At 43.5% G+C, this 19,632-nt stretch overlaps 1 protein-coding gene across 4 annotated transcripts; it reads left to right on the forward strand.

Moving 5' to 3' along the window:
- The first annotated feature begins 3,343 nt into the window (after window positions 1–3,343).
- On the forward strand, window positions 3,344–19,592 carry rogdi (rogdi atypical leucine zipper). 4 transcript variants are annotated; one of them, XM_041881399.2, is made up of 13 exons: window positions 3,345–3,563; window positions 5,034–5,105; window positions 6,600–6,682; window positions 7,250–7,300; window positions 7,423–7,477; window positions 12,026–12,106; window positions 13,208–13,303; window positions 15,602–15,700; window positions 15,810–15,923; window positions 16,144–16,193; window positions 16,530–16,656; window positions 17,080–17,155; window positions 17,199–19,592. In XM_041881399.2, exons 1-12 carry the CDS (start codon window positions 3,489–3,491, stop codon window positions 17,119–17,121), a joined length of 945 nt encoding a protein of 314 aa, XP_041737333.1. In that variant the 5' UTR covers window positions 3,345–3,488; the 3' UTR covers window positions 17,122–17,155; window positions 17,199–19,592. The 4 variants fall into 4 exon arrangements, with proteins under 4 accessions (XP_041737334.1, XP_041737333.1, XP_041737332.1 ...); XM_041881400.2 differs by having other exon boundaries at window positions 3,344–3,563; window positions 15,813–15,923; window positions 17,080–19,592; XM_041881398.2 differs by having other exon boundaries at window positions 17,080–19,592.
- The last annotated feature ends 40 nt before the right edge of the window (window positions 19,593–19,632 follow it).

Genomic DNA, 19,632 nt, shown 5'->3' on the forward strand with positions numbered 1-19,632 from the left:
ATTTCCCCCCCCTTTTTTCATCCCCAATTTTGTGATATCCGATTTGGTAGTTAGTCTTGTCCCATCGCTGCAACTCCCGTACACATCCTCCTAAACACAACCCCGCCAAGCCGCTCTGCTTCTTGACACACTGCACGCTTAACCCAGAAGCCAGCCGCACCAATGTGTCGACGGAAACACCGTACACCTGTTGACCGTGTCAGTGGTCGCTACAGCACGATGGGACAAGGACATCCCGGCCAGCCAAACTCTCCCCTAACCCGGACGACGCTGGGCCAATTGTGCGTCGCCTCATGGGTCTCCCGGTCGCGGCCGGCTGCGACTTAGAAGGGTATCGAACCAGCATCTGTAGCAACGCAGCTTGCACTGCGATGCAGTGCCTTAGACCGCTGCGCCACTCGGGAGGTCCCACTCTTATCTTTTACCCATTTTTATTCCATTTTTATTTTAGTAAAATTATTTTTGTCTGGCACCTGAAATATTGGTATACTTCCCAAATGACAACCTACTTCCTATATAGTGCACAACTTTTGACCAGGGCCCATTCTTTCCTCGTGAACGAAGCTGAATACCCAACTCTGTCGACTTGTCTAAACTACATTCAGAGCGTGATTTTGTCATTGTAGAATCAGGGTCCATAGGGCTCTCATCAAAAGTAATGCGCAGCGGTCTAAGGCACTGCATCTCAGTGCTGGAGGCTTCACTACAGACCCAGGTTCGATTCCAGTCTGTATCACAACCGGCCGTGATCAGGAGTCCCATAGGGCGGCGCACAATTGGCCCAGCGTCGTCCGGGTTTGGCCGGTGTAGGCCGTCATTGTAAATAAGAATTTGTTCTTAACTGACTTGCCTAGTTAAATAAAGGCTCAATAAAAAATAAAAAATAAAGATATAGGGAAATAGGATGTAATTTGGGAAACAACCATTCCTTCCCTGTAACTGATGGGAACCTCTGGAACCACCCAACCTGGAACATTGCACTGACTGAGCTTTTTAATAATGTTATAAGAATGGTCCACTGAAGGTTGCTTTTTTTCCCCCCCATCTTTGCTGTTTGTTGTCGATGGTGCTGGTCAAGTTTCTGATGGTAAAGTACTGCAGGGTGTTCAGAACATATTTTGGGATGCAGCCCATTGTTGACGCACGGTAAGGTGTTCAGTAGTGATTTGGAACGCGACCCATTTGCTTAATGCTGTCGGGTGGGTTTTGAAGGTGTGTACAGGCCATGGATTAATTTATCACTTGTGTTCTTTCTTTGCGTTTTATTTAATTCTACGTGTGAAAATGTCCTTTTATTTTGAATGTCAGAATTCCATAAACGTATAAAGCTGTTGATATTATCTTTAAAAAGAGGGCAAAGGCTAGGAGATCACCAAGAGGAATAATGCCACTGCTTTGCCTTAATATTGGAACCCTTTGAAATCTTCTGACATTTATTTATTTATTTTAGACACTCTAGATCTCTCTATTCTACTTCTCTTGGTGCAGTTTTACCTGGAGTTTTTTCCGTAGTTCTCTGAATCTGAACAGTGTTTGTTGTGTTAGGGGGCAGGTTCTCTAACAGGTTAAGGTTATGTTAATAAGGTTATTCTGAGGCCTTATAATACAGTAATGAGTTTATCGTTCTTCTAACAGGGATTCATCCCAAATGGCACCCTACTCCCTTTATAGTGCAATACTTTTGCCCAGAACCCTGGTCAAAAGTAGTGCACTATGTAGGGAATAGGGTGCCATTTGGACGCATCCTGGGACATTTTAAGGTTATCATGTTTAAAACCCATTGCAGTGATCTAACATTATAAAACAGGCAAGTTGTTCACTTTTTATTGTACATGTATGTATGGGGACCCACATTATGAAACCACATTCTGCTTAGCGACCTGTTGTATTTTAACTTAACTATTGATCAGTTGGCTTGATGACTTGGGTTATTGCACCACAACAGTTCCCCTTTGCAGTGGTCCCAGTCTGTTTGTGCCATCATGCCAACTCGTTGTCATATCAAACATGTTGGGCTTGACAAGTACAGCAAGGAAGTTGGCCAAGACCACAAACAGATCTGGGATCAGACTAAGGAGGACAGATGTATTTATTACCAGATCAATCACCATACAGGAAACAGTCAAACTACAGAATGTGAATTTCTGTTTAATCATAACCACTCCTTGAGATTCAAGGCCCAATCTACAACCTTTCATGTTCTCCTTAAAAGGGATACCTGGCAGGGCCATGAGAAGACAGGCAATGGTTACCTGAATGGCAGTGGGGGAATTTAGGCCACATAACAAAATACATTAAAGAGAATTAGTCACCATCAAAATACCTCATAACCTACTGTAGCTTGAGGTGGGTTATTGTCCTGTCAAAATTAAATATGGCTCACTTTCAATAATGATTTTATCCCTTTTTGTTTTAGTTCATTTTGATTAGAAAAAACGTGAACCTATTAAATTCAGTGTAAAACCCAATTGAACATGTATAACCTCTGTTTTTGATTTTGGTTGTATATCATTTTCACAAGGTAATGATCATCCTATTTTTTTTAGAAAATACATTTTCCTTTTGCCAAGCAAGATGTGAATTAAGTTTTAGGTTTAATTTGTTTGAACACGAATAGTTTTAAAGATTAAGAAGTATGTATTTAGTAGGAAACATTCAAACAAATGACTTTGTAAATAGCCCATATTGGTTGAGCGGATGTTTGCTTTATAAATAAAGGGTAATATAAAATACTTTTGGTTAGATTCCTCTACTGACTGTCAATCGTCCAGTGTGTCCCAAATGGCACCATGTCCCCTACTCTGGTCAAAAGTAGTGCACTACATCTGGAATAGGGTGCCATATGAAACACACATCTAGTGTCTTAATACTACTGTAGATTGTTCTGTTTTAGTGTTTGCGGTTTTAAATTTATCTCCTGTAAAAAATTGTTTATGTGGCTTATACAGACAAAGTTACTTATAACGGAGATTGTTGAAATGACTTACTTGGGCCCAATTTTGTGCAGGGCCAGGCGGGGACGGTGAAACTGTATGGATTTGGGATATTTATGTGAAACATCAAGGCTTTTTTGTGCAGTTTATTAAATCCTCTCCTGACTTAAATCCATGTGTGTTTTCATGAAACACACACACCGTAGTGAAAATCATATTTATTCACAAGGCAACACAGATCTAATTCTGTTGATATAGATTGCAATTTGTACTTGATTAAACAGTACTACTGTGTTTTGAGGTCAACCAGGGGAGAAAAGCTTAGGGGCCTGCTCCAACCACTCTCCTTTCTGCTTTTCTAGGCCTGCTGCGGAAAATGTTTCAATGTGACGCAAACCGGAAGCGCATTCCCAAAGAAGGGATTGGGGGGCGGGGCCAAGATTAATTGTGAGCGTGTGATTTGAAGCTGTCTTGCTACGTAAACACAACACTAGAAGAAGACTGGGTTGAAGATCTTCTAGTTTACGTACTTGGTGGACCGGTCTGCCAGCGGGAATGCTCAATCCTCAAAGATCTTTATCTGAACTCTCAAATATGTCGGGTCCAAGCCAAGCCGAGAGGGCTGTTTTGGTAAGCAAAGCTGTAAGGGTCGGGATCATGACAAGCTAGCTAACAACATTAATGGGTTTACCTTGGCTAGCTAGTTATTAATCGACGTCAAGCTACCTATTTTGCTAGCCAACTACTGATTGTTACTGTTATGGTTGTACATGTTCTTATGCGATCTTGCGTGATAGAAAGGGACGTTAGCTATACACTTAGTGTACAAAACATTAAGGACACCTGCTCTGTACAAGACAGACTGACCATGTAAATCCAGATGAAAGCTATGATCCCTTGTTGATGTCACTTGTTAAATGAACTTCAGTCAGTGTAGATGAAGGGGAGGACTGAGACAGGTTAAATAAGGATTTTTAACCCTTGAGACAATTGAGACATGGATTGTGTATGTGTGCCATTCAGAGGGTGAATGGGCAAGTCAAAATATGTAAGTGTCTTTGAGTGGGGTATGGTAGTAAGTGTCAGGCGCACTGGTTTGTGTCAAGAACTGCGAAGCTGCTGGGTTTTTCACGCTCAACAGTTTATCGTGTGTATCGAGAATGGTCCACCACCCAAAGGACATCCAGCCAACCTGACAACTGTGGGAAGCATTGGAGTCAACATGGGCCAACGTCCCTGTGCGACTCAATATTAGGAAGGCGTCCTTAATGTTTTGTACACTCACTGCCATAGTGCCTGACAGTGCCGAGAATAAAACTGCTCTGCTGCCTTGCATCTGCAAGATCTGGTGTTGTTCTTTGCAATACCTTTTCTGCTGATTGTCAATGACAACGTGATATACAGTATGATCGAAGTCCTCATAATAGTCATATTGAATGATTGTCACATTTGCAGCCTTCGATGGGCGAGGTCACTGCTTCCCTGCCAACCCCATTATATCTAGCCTATTGTACACACCTACATCCATAGGTGTCAAGCGTCACATTCAGTCCTCAAGGGTGTGCTTCATCCAAGAACTCCCCAGTGCGATATAAGGTATATGCAGGGCTTTCTATATAGCTAGCTAGTATACAGGAGTCCCCAGTCTATATATCTAGCTAGTATACAGAAGAACTCCCCAGTCTATGTAGCTAGCTAGTATACAGAAGCAGGTCTCTTAAAGATAGTGGTATGTATGTAGATACTGTACACAGGCACAAGAGCATCATGTCTGTGTTGCGTCCTGTCAGATGAGATTCCTACCATAGAATTAGTGAATCATTCTAATTCTATGATTCCTGCATTCAGGGAAGAAGAACCACAAACAGCATTCTAAGAACACCAGTGGAGTTCTAATTGGAACCATGATAATGTGAACATTCTAGAACAGAACAATCCTGTCTATCAATCTACCCCTATCTCTGCTGACCACCACAGTAACTCTTGTTTGTCTTCTCTCTCTCCCTCCCTCTCCTCTCTCTCCCCCTCCCTCTCCTCTCTCTCCCCCTCTCCTCTCTCTCCCTTCCTTTCTTCCTCTCTCCCACCCTCCCTTCCTCTCAGGAGGAGGAGTTTAACTGGTTGCTGAAGGAGGAGGTCCATGCTGTTTTGAAGCAGCTCCAGGATATACTCAAGGCAAATATTAGGCACACATCTAGGATCAGCTTCCTCTCTACCTATCCTAACCTTAACATTAGTGGGGGAAAGTCCCAAACTGATCCAAGATCAGTGTCTAGGGGCAACCTCAACCTACACAGGGGTACTCAACTCTTACACTACGAGGTCCGGAGCCTGCTGGTTTTCTGTTCTACCTGATAATTAATTGCACACACCTGGTGTCCCAGGTCTAAACCAGTCCCTAATTAGAGGGAAACAATGAAATAATTCAGTGGAACTGTCTTCGAGGTCCAGAGTTGAGTTTGAGGGCTACACCTAAGTATTGACTCCATAGGATCAAAGAGCTCCGATCACAAGACAATGGTGTCACTGAGTGTCTTAACACTGCTGAGTTGTCAATATTGGATTAGACCTAGCTGTGGTACACTGACCCCATAGCCATAGGTGATGATCCTTTAAGAATAGATGATCCTGGCTAATGATGAACCATGTAGAACAAATGCATTCCAAGACATTTCAACTTTGGCTAGGTTGTTGTGTAACTCAATTCTTCAAATGTTGTTTGATTTCAGTGTACTGTTGTCTGAGTTGATTGCTGTTTGTGCTCAAGTTTCTCAAGACATTTGATTGAGTTATTGATGGAGATATTTATGATACTGTAACTAGATTATGTACTATGTAACTATACTGAACAAAAATATAAACGCAACAATTTCATTGATTTTTACGGAGTTACAGTTCATATGAGGAAATCAGTCAATTTAAATAAATTCATTAGGCCCTAATCTATGGATGTCACATGACTGCGAATACAGATATGCATCTGTTGGTCACAGATACCTTACAAAACAATGGGTCTCAGGATCTCGTCACTGTATTTTTGTGCATTTAAATTGCCATCGATAAAATGCGATTGTGTTTGTTGTCCGTAGCTTATGCCTGCCCATACCATAACCCCACCACCACCATGGGCCACTCGTTGACATCAGCAAACCAATCGCCCACACGACGCCATACACGTGGTCTGAGGTTGTGAGGCCGGTTGGACGTATTGCCAAATTCTCTAAAACGACGTTGGAGGTGGCTTATGGTAGAGAAATGCACATTCACTTCTCTGGCAACAGCTCTGGTGGACATTCCTGCAGTCAGTATGCCAATTGCATCTGTGGCATTGTGTTGTGTGGCAAAACTGCACATTTTGGACTCGCCATTTATTGTCCCCAGCACAAGGTGTACCTGTGTAATGATCATGCTGTTTAATCAGCTTCTTGATATGCCACACCTGTCAGGTGTATGGATTATCTTGGCAAAGGAGAAATGCTCACTAACGGGTGTAAACAAATGTGCACAACATTTGAGAAATAAGCTTTATGTGCGTATGGAACATTTCTGGGATATTTTATTTCAGCTCCTGAAACATGTACCAACACTTTACATGTTGCATTTTATATTTTTGTTCAGTGTATATTGTGTACTATGTAACTAGATTGTGTACTATGTTTATGTCACCAGGAGGCATCCAGGAGGTTCTCCATGCCCACCCCTGGACTGGAGAGCCAACTGAAACAGGAGAACTTCATCCTGGGCAGCTCAACGTAAGACTTGGAGGGATTCATTAGTTGATTGATTGGTTAATTGATCGGTTAGGGTGATTGATTTGTTGAGTGAGTGTGTGAGTGAGTTTGATTGACTTTATTGGCCATTTTAAAAACATAATGTGTCTTGATTCATAGCAACACAATAGACAATGTAAGACATTGATATAATGTGCACTATAAGAAACCCCATCTAGTCCAGCCTAACGAAGACCTATAGTTCACACATGACAGAATAGAAACACATGTCGGATTATGTTATAACCTATACATTCCTTGTTAGACAACATGCATTACCAAAGCAAGTTATTTTCTAATGGTGTTTTTTTCTGGTAAATGTGATTCAACATATAGAGCATGAAAATAGGCTTATTTTTGATGCCTTGTTGCACCTATTTAAAGTTCAGAAGCAAGTCCCAACATATCACCTGTTTCATTTATTAGTGTATGTGTGCGCTTCAGGTCCATGGCTGGACGTATATGTGTTGGTCTAGGAAAACTCTTTGCCTGCTAACATTTGTTTTAGTGGAGGGCCTGTTTATACATTACACAACCTTCTGTTTACAGACATCATCAACAACAGTTTTCTAATCTGCCGGGATTTGAGTCTATGACAAGGTGACATACGACATAGGACTCAGGTCAAAAGTAGTGTAGTGTATAGGGGATAGGGTGCCATTTGGGACTTCCACAGTGTCATTATTGCGGTTCTCGTGAGTCCTGCCGTCTTGTCTTTGCAGCATGGACCAGGTGAAAGGAGTACTGACTCTACAGGGAGAAGCCCTGACTCAAGCTGTGAGTATCTCTTGTCTCTGGTTGTAGACTATTCTCTGGAAACCTCCCAGTAGCAGTGTTTGACTGTGTTTTTAGTAGGGATAAAATGTTGTTACAATGTCAGGTTCTTTCTGACTGTAACATGTTTTCTCTACTAAAACACATTACAGAAAGAACCTGACACATTACATTTACATTTTAGTCATTTAGCAGACGCTCTTATCCAGAGCGACTTACAGGAGCAATTAGGGTTAAGTGCCTTGCTTAAGGGCACAGACAGATTTTTCACCTAGTCGGCTCGGGGATTAGAACCAGCGACCTTTCGGTTACTGGCACAACGCTCTTAACCACTAAGCTACCTGCCACCCATTACAGAAAGAACCTGACATTGTAACATGTTACAGTGGGGAAAAAAAGTATTTAGTCAGCCACCAATTGTGCAAGTTCTCCCACTTAAAAAGATGAGAGAGGCCTGTAATTTTCATCATAGGTACACGTCAACTATGACAGACAAATTGAGGGAAAAAAATCCAGAAAATCACATTGTAGGATTTTTAATGAATTTATTTGCAAATTATGGTGGAAAATAAGTATTTGGTCACCTACAAACAAGCAAGATTTCTGGCTCTCACAGACCTGTAACTTCTTCTTTAAGAGGCTCCTGTCACGATCGTTCATGAACGAGAAGGACCAAGGCGCAGCGTGATATGCATTCATATTTATTAACGACTAAACACACGACAAAACAACAAACGAAACGTGAAGTCCAAGGTAGCATACAAACAACATACCTTTACGGAACAAGATCCCACAACCCACTAGTGCCAACAGGCTACCTAAGTATTGTCCCCAATCAGAGACAACGAGCTACAGCTGCCTCTGATTGGGAACCACCCTGGCCAACATAGATCTAAACGATCTAGAAACTAACATAGACAAACCCAACACAGAAAATACACACCCTGACTCAACAAATACAAGTCCCTAGAGTCAGGGTGGGCATTCTGCCTCGGAGGCGGATCCGGGTGTGACCACCACTTACTCTCCACCTCCCCGTTGCGCCCCTGGTCTGGTCTGGACCTTGGCGCGCTGCTTCCTTCCTCCCACGAAGTACCACGCCCTGTCTGGACCCTGGTGTGGGAGACCCCGAACCTGGAGAGGGGCTGACATCTGGGTCTGGACTGGAACCGCTGACTGGAGCTGGACCCGACGACGGTGGATCGAACTGCTCTGGCGCCGGGGTGGAGCCGCTGACCGGAACTGGATCAGGCACCGGTGGAGCGGACTGCTCTGGCTCCGGAGTGGAGCCGCTGACCGGAGCTGGACTGGACCCCGGTGGAGCGGATTGCTCTGACTCTGGAGTGGAGCAGCTGACCGGTGCCAGACCAGGCACCGGTGGAACAGGCACAGGCCGTGCCGGACTGGACACACGCACCACTGGCTTGGTGCGGGGAGCAGGAACGGGCCGGACTGGGCTGACGACACACACCCCTGGCTTGGTGCGGGGAGCAGGAACGGGCCGTACCGGACTGGCGACGCGCACCACTGGCCTGGTGCGGGGAGCAGGAACGGGCCGGACTGGGCTGACGACGCGCACCACTGGCTTGGTGCGGGGAGCAGGAACGGGCCGCACCGGACTGGCGACGCCGCACCACTGGCCTGGTGCGGGGAGCAGGAACGGGCCGGACTGGGCTGACGACGCGCACCACTGCCTTGGTGCGGGGAGCAGGAACGGGCCGTACCGGACTGGCGACGCGCACCACTGGCCTGGTGCGGGGAGCAGGAACAGGCCGGGCTGGCGACGCGCACCACTGGCTTGGTGCGAGGGACAGGAACAGGTCGGACCGGGCTGGCGACGCGCACCACTGGCTTGGTGCGAGGGACAGGAACAGGTCGGACCGGGCTGGCGACGCGCACCACTGGCTTGGTGCACGGGGAAGGAACAGGCCGGGCCGGGCTGGCGACGCGCACCACTGGCTTGATGCGAGGAGCAGGAACGGGCCGAACCATACTGGGAACACCCACCACTGGCTTAGTGCGGGAATCAGGAACGGGCCGGACCGGACTGGCGACACGCACCACTCGATTGGTGCGAGGAGCGGGACTGGGTTCCTTCATTAACCCCCGCTCCTTCTGCTGCCTAACCAGCTCCTCTCGCCGTGCCTCTACACTTTCCTTCTGCTCCCTCTGAACCAATGACCCCCTTAATCTGGCGGCCTCCTCTGCTAAACGGCTGAACCGCTCTATCGCGGCCTCCTGCTGCCTCGTCGTCCACGGCGTGAGCCCCCCCCTACATTTTTTTGGGGCTTGTCTCTCCCCCGTGATCATGGCCTCCATCCCTCTTGCCAGACTCTCGCTCATCATCTCCCAAGTCCATCCTCTCTCCTCGTCACGCTGCTTGATCCAGGATTGGTGGGATCTTCTGTCACGATCGTTCATGAACGAGAAGGACCAAGGCGCAGCGTGATATGCATTCATATTTATTAACGACAAAACAACAAACGAAACGTGAAGTCCAAGGTAGCATACAAACAACATACCTTTACGGAACAAGATCCCACAACCCACTAGTGCCAACAGGCTACCTAAGTATGGTCCCCAATCAGAGACAACGAGCTACAGCTGCCTCTGATTGGGAACCACCCTGGCCAACATAGATCTAAACGATCTAGAAACTAACATAGACAAACCCAACACAGAAAATACACACCCTGACTCAACAAATACAAGTCCCTAGAGTCAGGGCGTCAGGGCGTGACAGGTCCTCTGTCCTCCACTCGTTACCTGTATTAATGGCACCTGTTTGAACTTGTTATCAGTATAAAAGACACCTGTCCACAACCTCAAACAGTCACACTCCAAACTCCACTATGGCCAAGACCAAAGAGCTGTCAAAGGACACCAGAAACAAAATTGTAGACCTGCACCAGGCTGGGAAGACTGAATCTGCAATAGGTAAGCAGCTTGGTTTGAAGAAATCAACTGTGGGAGCAATTATTAGGAAATGGAAGACATACAAGACCACTGATAATCTCCCTCGATCTGGGGCTCCACGCAAGATCTCACCCAGTGGGGTCAAAATGATCACAAGAACGGTGAGCAAAATCCCAGAACCACACGGGGGGACCTAGTGAATGACCTGCAGAGAGCTGGGACCAAAGTAACAAAGCCTACCATCAGTAACACACTACGCCGCCAGGGACTCAAATCCTGCAGTGCAAGACGTGTCCCCCTGCTTAAGCCAGTACATGTCCAGGCCCATCTGAAGTTTGCTAGAGTGCATTTGGATGATCCAGAAGATGATTGGGAGAATGTCAGATGAAACCAAAATATAACTTTTTGGTAAAAACTCAACTCGTCGTGTTTGGAGGACAAAGAATGCTGAGTTGCATCCAAAGAACACCATACCTACTGTGAAGCATGGGGGTGGAAACATCATGCTTTGGGGCTGTTTTTCTGCAAAGGGACCAGGACGACTGATCCGTGTAAAGGAAAGAATGAATGGGGCCATGTATCGTGAGATTTTGAGTGAAAACCTCCTTCCATCAGCAAGGGCATTGAAGATGAAACGTGGCAGGGTCTTTCAGCATGACAATGATCCCAAACACACCGCCCGGGCAATGAAGGAGTGGCTTCGTAAGAAGCATTTCAAGGTCCTGGAGTGGCCTAGCCAGTCTCCAGATCTCAACCCCATAGAAAATCTTTGGAGGGAGTTGAAAGTCTGTGTTGCCCAGCGACAGCCCCAAAACATCACTGCTCTAGAGGAGATCTGCATGGAGGAATGGGCCAAAATACCAGCAACATTGTGTGAAAACCTTGTGAAGACTTACAGAAAACATTTGACCTGTGTCATTGCCAACAAAGGGTATATAACAAAGTATTGAGAAACTTTTGTTATTGACCAAATACTTATTTTCCACCATAATTTGCAAATAAATTCATTAAAAATCCTACAATGTGATTTTCTGGAATTTTTTTTCTCAATTTGTCTGTCATAGTTGACGTGTACCTATGATGAAAATTACAGGCCTCTCTCATCTTTTTAAGTGGGAGAACTTGCACAATTGGTGGCTGACTAAATACTTTTTTCCCCCACTGTATCTCTACTAAAACACATTACAGAAAGAACCTGACATTGTAACATGTTCTCTCTACTAAAACACATTACAGAAAGAACCTGACATTGTAACAACATGTTTTCTGCTAAAACACATTACAGAAAGAACCTGACATTGTAACAACATGTTTTCTGCTAAAACACATTACAGAAAGAACCTGACATGTTACAATGTCAGGTTCTTTCTGTAATGTGTTTTAGTAGAGAGAACATGTTACAATGTCAGGTTCTTTCTGTAATGTGTTTTAGCAGAGAGAACATGTTACAATGTCAGGTTCTTTCTGTAATGTGTTTTAGCAGAGAGAACATGTTACAATGTCAGGTTCTTTCTGTAATGTGTTTTAGTAGAGAACATGTTACAATGTCAGGTTCTTTCTGTAATGTGTTTTAGTAGAGAACATGTTTTTACAATGTCAGGTTCTTTCTGTAATTTTCACCCTCTGTCTTCACAGGACATCAATCTGAAAACTGCTAAAAGCAACCAAGTGATGCATTTCACATTCAGGGATGATAAGCACTGGAAATTGCAACAGGTATTGTAGGGGTGTGTGTGTGTGGTGGATGGTAATAAACAGAATATGATAAAACACATTTTGATTGCAAATTGACCGCAAGAAGCCTAAACAGATATAATATTGGACTAAAACATAATCATATCATACCTTGATTACATTTGGGGACATTGCCCTGCGTAGGGTGCCGTCTTTCAGATGGGACGTTAAAATGGGTGTCCTGACTGTCTGTGCACATTCAAAAAGCCATGGCGCTTATTGTAAGAGTAGGGGTGTTCACCCTGGTGTCATGGCTACATTCCCAACCTGGCCACATTTCCATCAAGGCCACCTAATCAACCCCCTCATTCCTACTTGGCATTTATCACTCCCACGGGCTGCCAGTTGGGGAAGCAAGCTCTAAACCTAACACTGCAGTAATCAATATCAACCTAGTACTAAAAAGAACATGAGGTAGAACAAAAACACACAAGAAAGAAGAAGAAGAACACAAGAAAGTAAGAAGGCTATAAACAGGGTCAGAAAGTTCCAGTACCATATTTCCAATGTGCAGGGATACCGGGGTGATGGAGGTAGATATGTATAGGGGCCAGGTGACTAGGCATCAGGATATATGATAAACAGTGTTCATTGTGATAAAGTAAGTCTAACGTAACTGTCCAACAATATGCATATGATCAATACACTACACTGTTACTAGTTATATCGCTGATAATAATACTGACTCTGTCCCCTCCATCTCTCAGATCTAATAATACTGACTCTGTCCCCTCCCTCCCTCAGATCTAATAATACTGACTCTGTCCCCTCCCTCCCTCAGATCTAATAATACTGACTCTGTCCCCTCCCTCCCTCAGATCTAATAATACTGATGACTCTGTCCCCTCCCTCTCTCAGATCTAATAATACTGACTCTGTCCCCTCCCTCCCTCAGATCTAATAATACTGACTCTGTCCCCTCCCTCCCTCAGATCTAATAATACTGATGACTCTGTCCCCTCCCTCTCTCAGATCTAATAATACTGACACTGTCCCCTCCCACCCTCAGATCTATTAGTACTGACTCTGTCCCCTCCCTCTCTCAGATCTAATTATACTGACTCTGTCCCCTCCCTCTCTCAGATCCAGGATGCTAGGAACCATGTCAATCAGGCTCTGCAGCTGCTGAGTAGTAGAGATGAGAGTTACCACTTCAAGACTGGGGCTGAGGTCAACAAGGTAGGAACACACACCCATACACACAGCTACCACTTTAAGACTGGAGCTGAGGGTAATGAGGTTAGTTTCCACCAGGGAACTCATGTCAGAAATAAACTGATTTTTGTGTCATAGCGGAGCTAACTGGGAAGTGTCTTTCCTCTGTTAAGACTACACTACACATCATTGCACTACACATCATTGCACTACACACCATTGCACTACACACCATTGCACTACACATCATTACACTACACATCATTAGTCTACACTACACATCATTAGTCTACGCTACACATCATTAGTCTACGCTACACATCATTAGTCTACGCTACACATCATTAGACTACGCTACACATAATTAGTATACGCTACACATCATTACGCTACACATCATTAGTCTACGCTACACATCATTACGCTACACATCATTAGTCTACGCTACACATCATTAGTCTATGCTACACATCATTAGTCTATGCTACACATCATTAGTCTATGCTACACATCATTAGTCTACGCTACACATCATTAGTCTATGCTACACATCATTAGACTACGCTACACATAATTAGTATACGCTACACATCATTACGCTACACATCATTAGTCTACGCTACACATCATTACGCTACACATCATTAGTCTACGCTACACATCATTAGTCTATGCTACACATCATTAGTCTATGCTACACATCATTAGTCTATGCTACACATCATTAGTCTATGCTACACATCATTAGTCTACGCTACACATCATTAGTCTATGCTACACATCATTAGTCTATGCTACACATCATTAGTCTACGCTACACATCATTAGTCTACGCTACACATCATTAGTCTATGCTACACATCATTAGTCTATGCTACACATCATTAGTCTACGCTACACATCATTAGTCTATGCTACACATCATTAGTCTATGCTACACATCATTAGTCTACGCTACACATCATTAGTCTACGCTACACATCATTAGTCTATGCTACACATCATTAGTCTATGCTACACATCATTAGTCTATGCTACACATCATTAGTCTACGCTACACATCATTAGACTACGCTACACATAATTAGTCTATGCTACACATCATTAGTCTATGCTACACATCATTAGACTACGCTACACATCATTAGTCTATGCTACACATCATTAGTCTATGCTACACATCATTAGTCTACGCTACACATCATTAGTCTACGCTACACATCATTAGTCTATGCTACACATCATTAGTCTACGCTACACATCATTTTTCAAGGGGTGCTGGTGCTGTGCCCGTACACCGTGTACCTTTTCATTACCTAGTACAACTTTGCTCCACTGTGTACCTTTTCATTACCTAGTACAACTTTGCTCCACTGTGTACCTTTTCATTACCTAGTACAACTTTGCTCCACCGTGTACCTTTTCATTACCTAGTACAACTTTGCTCCACCGTGTACCTTTTCATTACCTAGTACAACTTTGCTCCACCGTGTACCTTTTCATTACCTAGTACAACTTTGCTCCACCGTGTACCTTTTCATTACCTAGTACAACTTTGCTCCACCGTGTACCTTTTCATTACCTAGTACAACTTTGCTCCACCGTGTACCTTTTCATTACTTAGTACAACTTTGCCATCCAAGAGTGCCATCCATATCCTTTAGTCTATTTCCAAGCTCAACGTTTTTTCTGTTGTTGTAGCTGATCACTGTAGTGATGATTGATGATGTTGTTGTAGTTGATCACTGTAGTGATGATGATGATGTTGTTGTTGTAGCTGATGACTGTAGTGATGATGATTGATGTTGTAGTTGATCACTGTAGTGATGATAATGTAGTTGATCACTGTAGTGATGATGATTGTTGTTGTAGTTGATCACTAGTGATGATGATTGTTGTAGTTGATCACTGTAGTGATGATGATGTTGTAGTTGATCACTGTAGTGATGATTGATGATGTTGTTGTAGTTGATCACTGTAGTGATGATGATACTGTAGTGATGTTGTAGTTGATCACTGTAGTGATGATGATGATGTTGTAGTTGATCACTAGTGATGATGATTGTTGTAGTTGATCACTGTAGTGATGATGATTGTTGTAGTTGATCACTGTAGTGATGATGATTGTTGTAGTTGATCACTGTAGTGATGATGATTGTTGTAGTTGATCACTGTAGTGATGATGATGTTGTAGTTGATCACTGTAGTGATGATGATGATGTTGTTGATCACTAGTGATGATGTTGTTGATCACTGTAGTGATGATTGATGATGTTGTTGTAGTTGATCACTGTAGTGATGATGTAGTTGTTGTTGTTGTAGCTGATGGACGCGGTGATGCTGCAGCTGACCAGGGCTCGTAACCGCCTCACCACTCCAGCAGCCATGACCCTGCCGGAGCTGGCCACCAGCGGCCTCACAGTGAGTCTGCCATACGTCATATATCATAGGTCATAGCAGAGAAACTGGTCTCACCGTCTACTGAATGCATTTTACATCACAATGACTCTCTCTCTCTCTCCTTCTCCAGAAGATGTTCACTCCTCCGATGCCAGGTGATGTGATGGTGAACTTCTATATCAACCTGAGTAAGCTGTGCCTGACTGTCTACCAGCTGCACCCAATGCAGCCCAACACCACCAAGGTACTCACATTCACACTGTCATGCAGATACACTCTGCGGATCCAACCCAACCCAGCCCTGAGGCAACATTCACAACAAGATCACACCTGTACGTTAGTTCTGTCACTCAGTGAATCCAGCCCTGAGACAACATTCACAACAAGATCACACCTGTTAGTTCTGTAATCACATGTGGTATTGTGAAGGTGCATCAGTTTGTGTACCTCTGGTGTTTCAACAGAACTTCAGGCCATCTGGAAGCTCTGTGTTACACAACCCTGGAGCCATGTTGTAAGTTCTGTTTTATAACCGTTCACATCATGTCAGTCAGTAACACTTTAGAGGGGGCTGTCTGTGGTCAATACAGAGAGGATCTTTTCATGTCCATATCTTGTTGATGTGAAGATATTAGTGTGTCCCTGTAACAATACTAACTACTGTTAAAAATATATTTTTGTCACTAGTCAGCAACATAGTAATTTATGCTTGTTGGGTCTACCCCGGGTCCTCCCATTTCTGAATAATTTCACACACACAGCCTCTCACAAGTTCCCAACTTTTTTAACACATTTCCAATACATCCAACCTTTTTTTCTTTTTGAACTCTTTCCCTGCTGTCTCCCCCAGTGAGCTGAACAATGCTAAGTTTGAAGTGAGCCAGGTTCACAAGGTGGAGTGTGTTGTCCCCTGGCTCAACAACACACTGCTCTTCTTCACCATCTCACTGCAGCTCTGTCAGCAGCTCAAGGACAAGGTGGGTGACGTCTGCAGCAGCAGGACACTCCATTGGTCCACAGAATATACTCCAGTGAATGAGTAACTGCAGTATTGGCAGAGAGTCAGGCTGGGCCAGTTGGTATGAAGTAGATGATTCACTTTGTTCAAGTGTGTCTTTAACTAAAAGAGATGTCAGACTAAGAAAAGAGAAGCTAGGGAGTGCTGTTTTTGCTTCTGTTAAAAAACATATAAATGGTATGAAAAGGTGCTAATTGGAAACAAGGGTGTAAATAGACTGAGAACCAGAGAAGTTGTGGCTTTATGCACCAGAAAACTGTCAAACTGAAAGCCTACAGTACAAACTACACAAAGACAAGGCACTTATTTTGTGACCTATATTATAAAGCCTTTATTAGATTGGCTTTCCATGACACAATAAATTACATTTTCTTCCTCCTAGATTTCAGTCTTCTCTAGTTTCTGGAACTACCGACCCTTCTAACCAACTGCCGCTAGCTGACCATCAGAATGGCTAGGTGTTTTAACCAACTGCCGCTAGCTGACCATCAGAATGGCTAGGTGTTCTGTCCAAATCCTTCACACCAACCAACCAACCAACCAACCCACCCAGATAAAAGGGATGTCTTGGAAAATATTGTCTGATTGAAGTGGGTTTTGTTTGTATAATTTACAGGAGAACAGCCGGATCAAACTCCATATATATATTACCAGTGTTTAGTATTCCAGGGTTTAGAGCCCATCCATGTGTTACAGCTGCTTTAATTCAGTCCCACATCAACCCCTAGACCCTAACACCTACTCCCTACTTGTGGAGAAAGTATTGGAGGAAGCAATATGGTGGAGCTACTACCATATTACAATATCTATCCAATATATTCAGTGTTTCCCCTAGCTGTGGGGGTGGGGTGGGGGGGTTGTTAGCGCATTGACTGGAAGTCTATGGGAACAGCATGACTTCCAAAGACTTCATCATTGCGCTAATGCAAACTGCATGCCAAGACATAAAAATTGTATTCATGAGTTAATCCGACCTTGGGTAAGTAGAAAAAACCGCTTAATTGCCAAAATCTTCCACTATCCATTTAAAAACCCATCTTGGCAGAAATATACTGTATGTTTAAAAAATAAAATGTCTTTGGAGTGGGGGCAAAGATTGAGTATAGGGGAAACACTGCATTCAGATCTAGACAAGTAGGGACTAGGGGTTGATTTAGGATTGGGTGCATGTATCTCTCTGTGCATTTTGTTATATAGTACTAACTTGGTTGGACCTCCCTGTTTATATAGTACTAACTTGGTTGGACCTCCCTGTTGTATAGTACTAACTTGGTTGGACCTCCTTGTTGTATAGTACTAACTTGGTTGGACCTCCCTGTTGTATAGTACTAACTTGGTTGGACCTCCCTGTTGTATAGTACTAACTTGGTTGGACCTCCCTGTTGTATAGTACTAACTTGGTTGGACCTCCCTGTTGTATAGTACTAACTTGGTTGGACCTCCTTGTTGTATAGTACTAACTTGGTTGGACCTCCCTGTTGTATAGTACTAACTTGGACCTCCCTGTTGTATAGTACTAACTTGGACCTCCTTGTTGTATCGTACTAACTTGGACCTCCCTGTTGTATCGTACTAACTTGGACCTCCCTGTTGTATCGTACTAACTTGGACCTCCTTGTTGTATCGTACTAACTTGGACCTCCTTGTTGTATCGTACTAACTTGGACCTCCTTGTTGTATCGTACTAACTTGGACCTCCTTGTTGTATCGTACTAACTTGGACCTCCCTGTTGTATAGTACTAACTTGGTTGGACCTCCCTGTTGTATAGTACTAACTTGGTTGGACCTCCCTGTTGTATAGTACTAACTTGGTTGGACCTCCGTTGTATAGTACTAACTTGGTTGGACCTCCTTGTTGTATAGTACTAACTTGGTTGGACCTCCCTGTTGTATAGTACTAACTTGGACCTCCCTGTTGTATAGTACTAACTTGGACCTCCTTGTTGTATCGTACTAACTTGGACCTCCCTGTTGTATCGTACTAACTTGGACCTCCCTGTTGTATCGTACTAACTTGGACCTCCTTGTTGTATCGTACTAACTTGGACCTCCTTGTTGTATCGTACTAACTTGGACCTCCTTGTTGTATCGTACTAACTTGGACCTCCTTGTTGTATCGTACTAACTTGGACCTCCTTGTTGTATCGTACTGACTTGGTTGGACCTCCTTGTTGTATCGTACTAACTTGAACCTCGTTATGAATCAATGGAGCAACTTGTCTTGTTATTTTTTTTAGTCTGAAACACTCGTTACAGAACACTAACGTTTCTCCTCTCCACATACTTATACCCTTTTCACACTATAATACCGACCAAAAACGTACTGTACTGGCTCGGATATTTTATATTAAAATGTATAATTAAAACACATTATCTTCTCCTACACGGTTCCAGCATCTATGGTTAATGCCTAACCAGGCCAGCTCAGTACAGCTCGGTTTGCTCAGCTCAGTAGTGTGAAAAAGGGTATTGGAAACAAATTTGTCAAGCAGATTGTCATACTGTGGTAAACAATACTGATATTTTGTGTAGACTACACTACTCAGAAGTATACGCTTTGTGACATGAAAACGGTGTTAACGTAAAACTTGTAGGTTTCTGACTCTATACTTGACATAAAGCATCATTCCAAGGAATATAAAGGAAAACATACATTCTCAGCTTTGAACGGTAAACGGTCATGCCTCCTCAACGCTAAGCTATTATTCTGTTATTAATCGTAGTATCAGTTCATTTCAATGTATGTGTTGTTTGCTAATGTGTTTATTTATTCAATTGTTTATTTTTGCACTTATCTTACTTTGCCTCTGATTCCCTGTGAAGTGAATATCCATTCCAATACTGAACAAAATTAATTATCACTGCAAGTGTTAATAAAAACGTATTTTGAGATATGTAAATGTTGTGGACCATATAATCTTATCTGTGCAATAA

This window comes from Coregonus clupeaformis, chromosome 7 (assembly GCF_020615455.1).
Source record: "Coregonus clupeaformis isolate EN_2021a chromosome 7, ASM2061545v1, whole genome shotgun sequence".
Taxonomy (NCBI): Eukaryota; Metazoa; Chordata; class Actinopteri; order Salmoniformes; family Salmonidae; genus Coregonus; species Coregonus clupeaformis.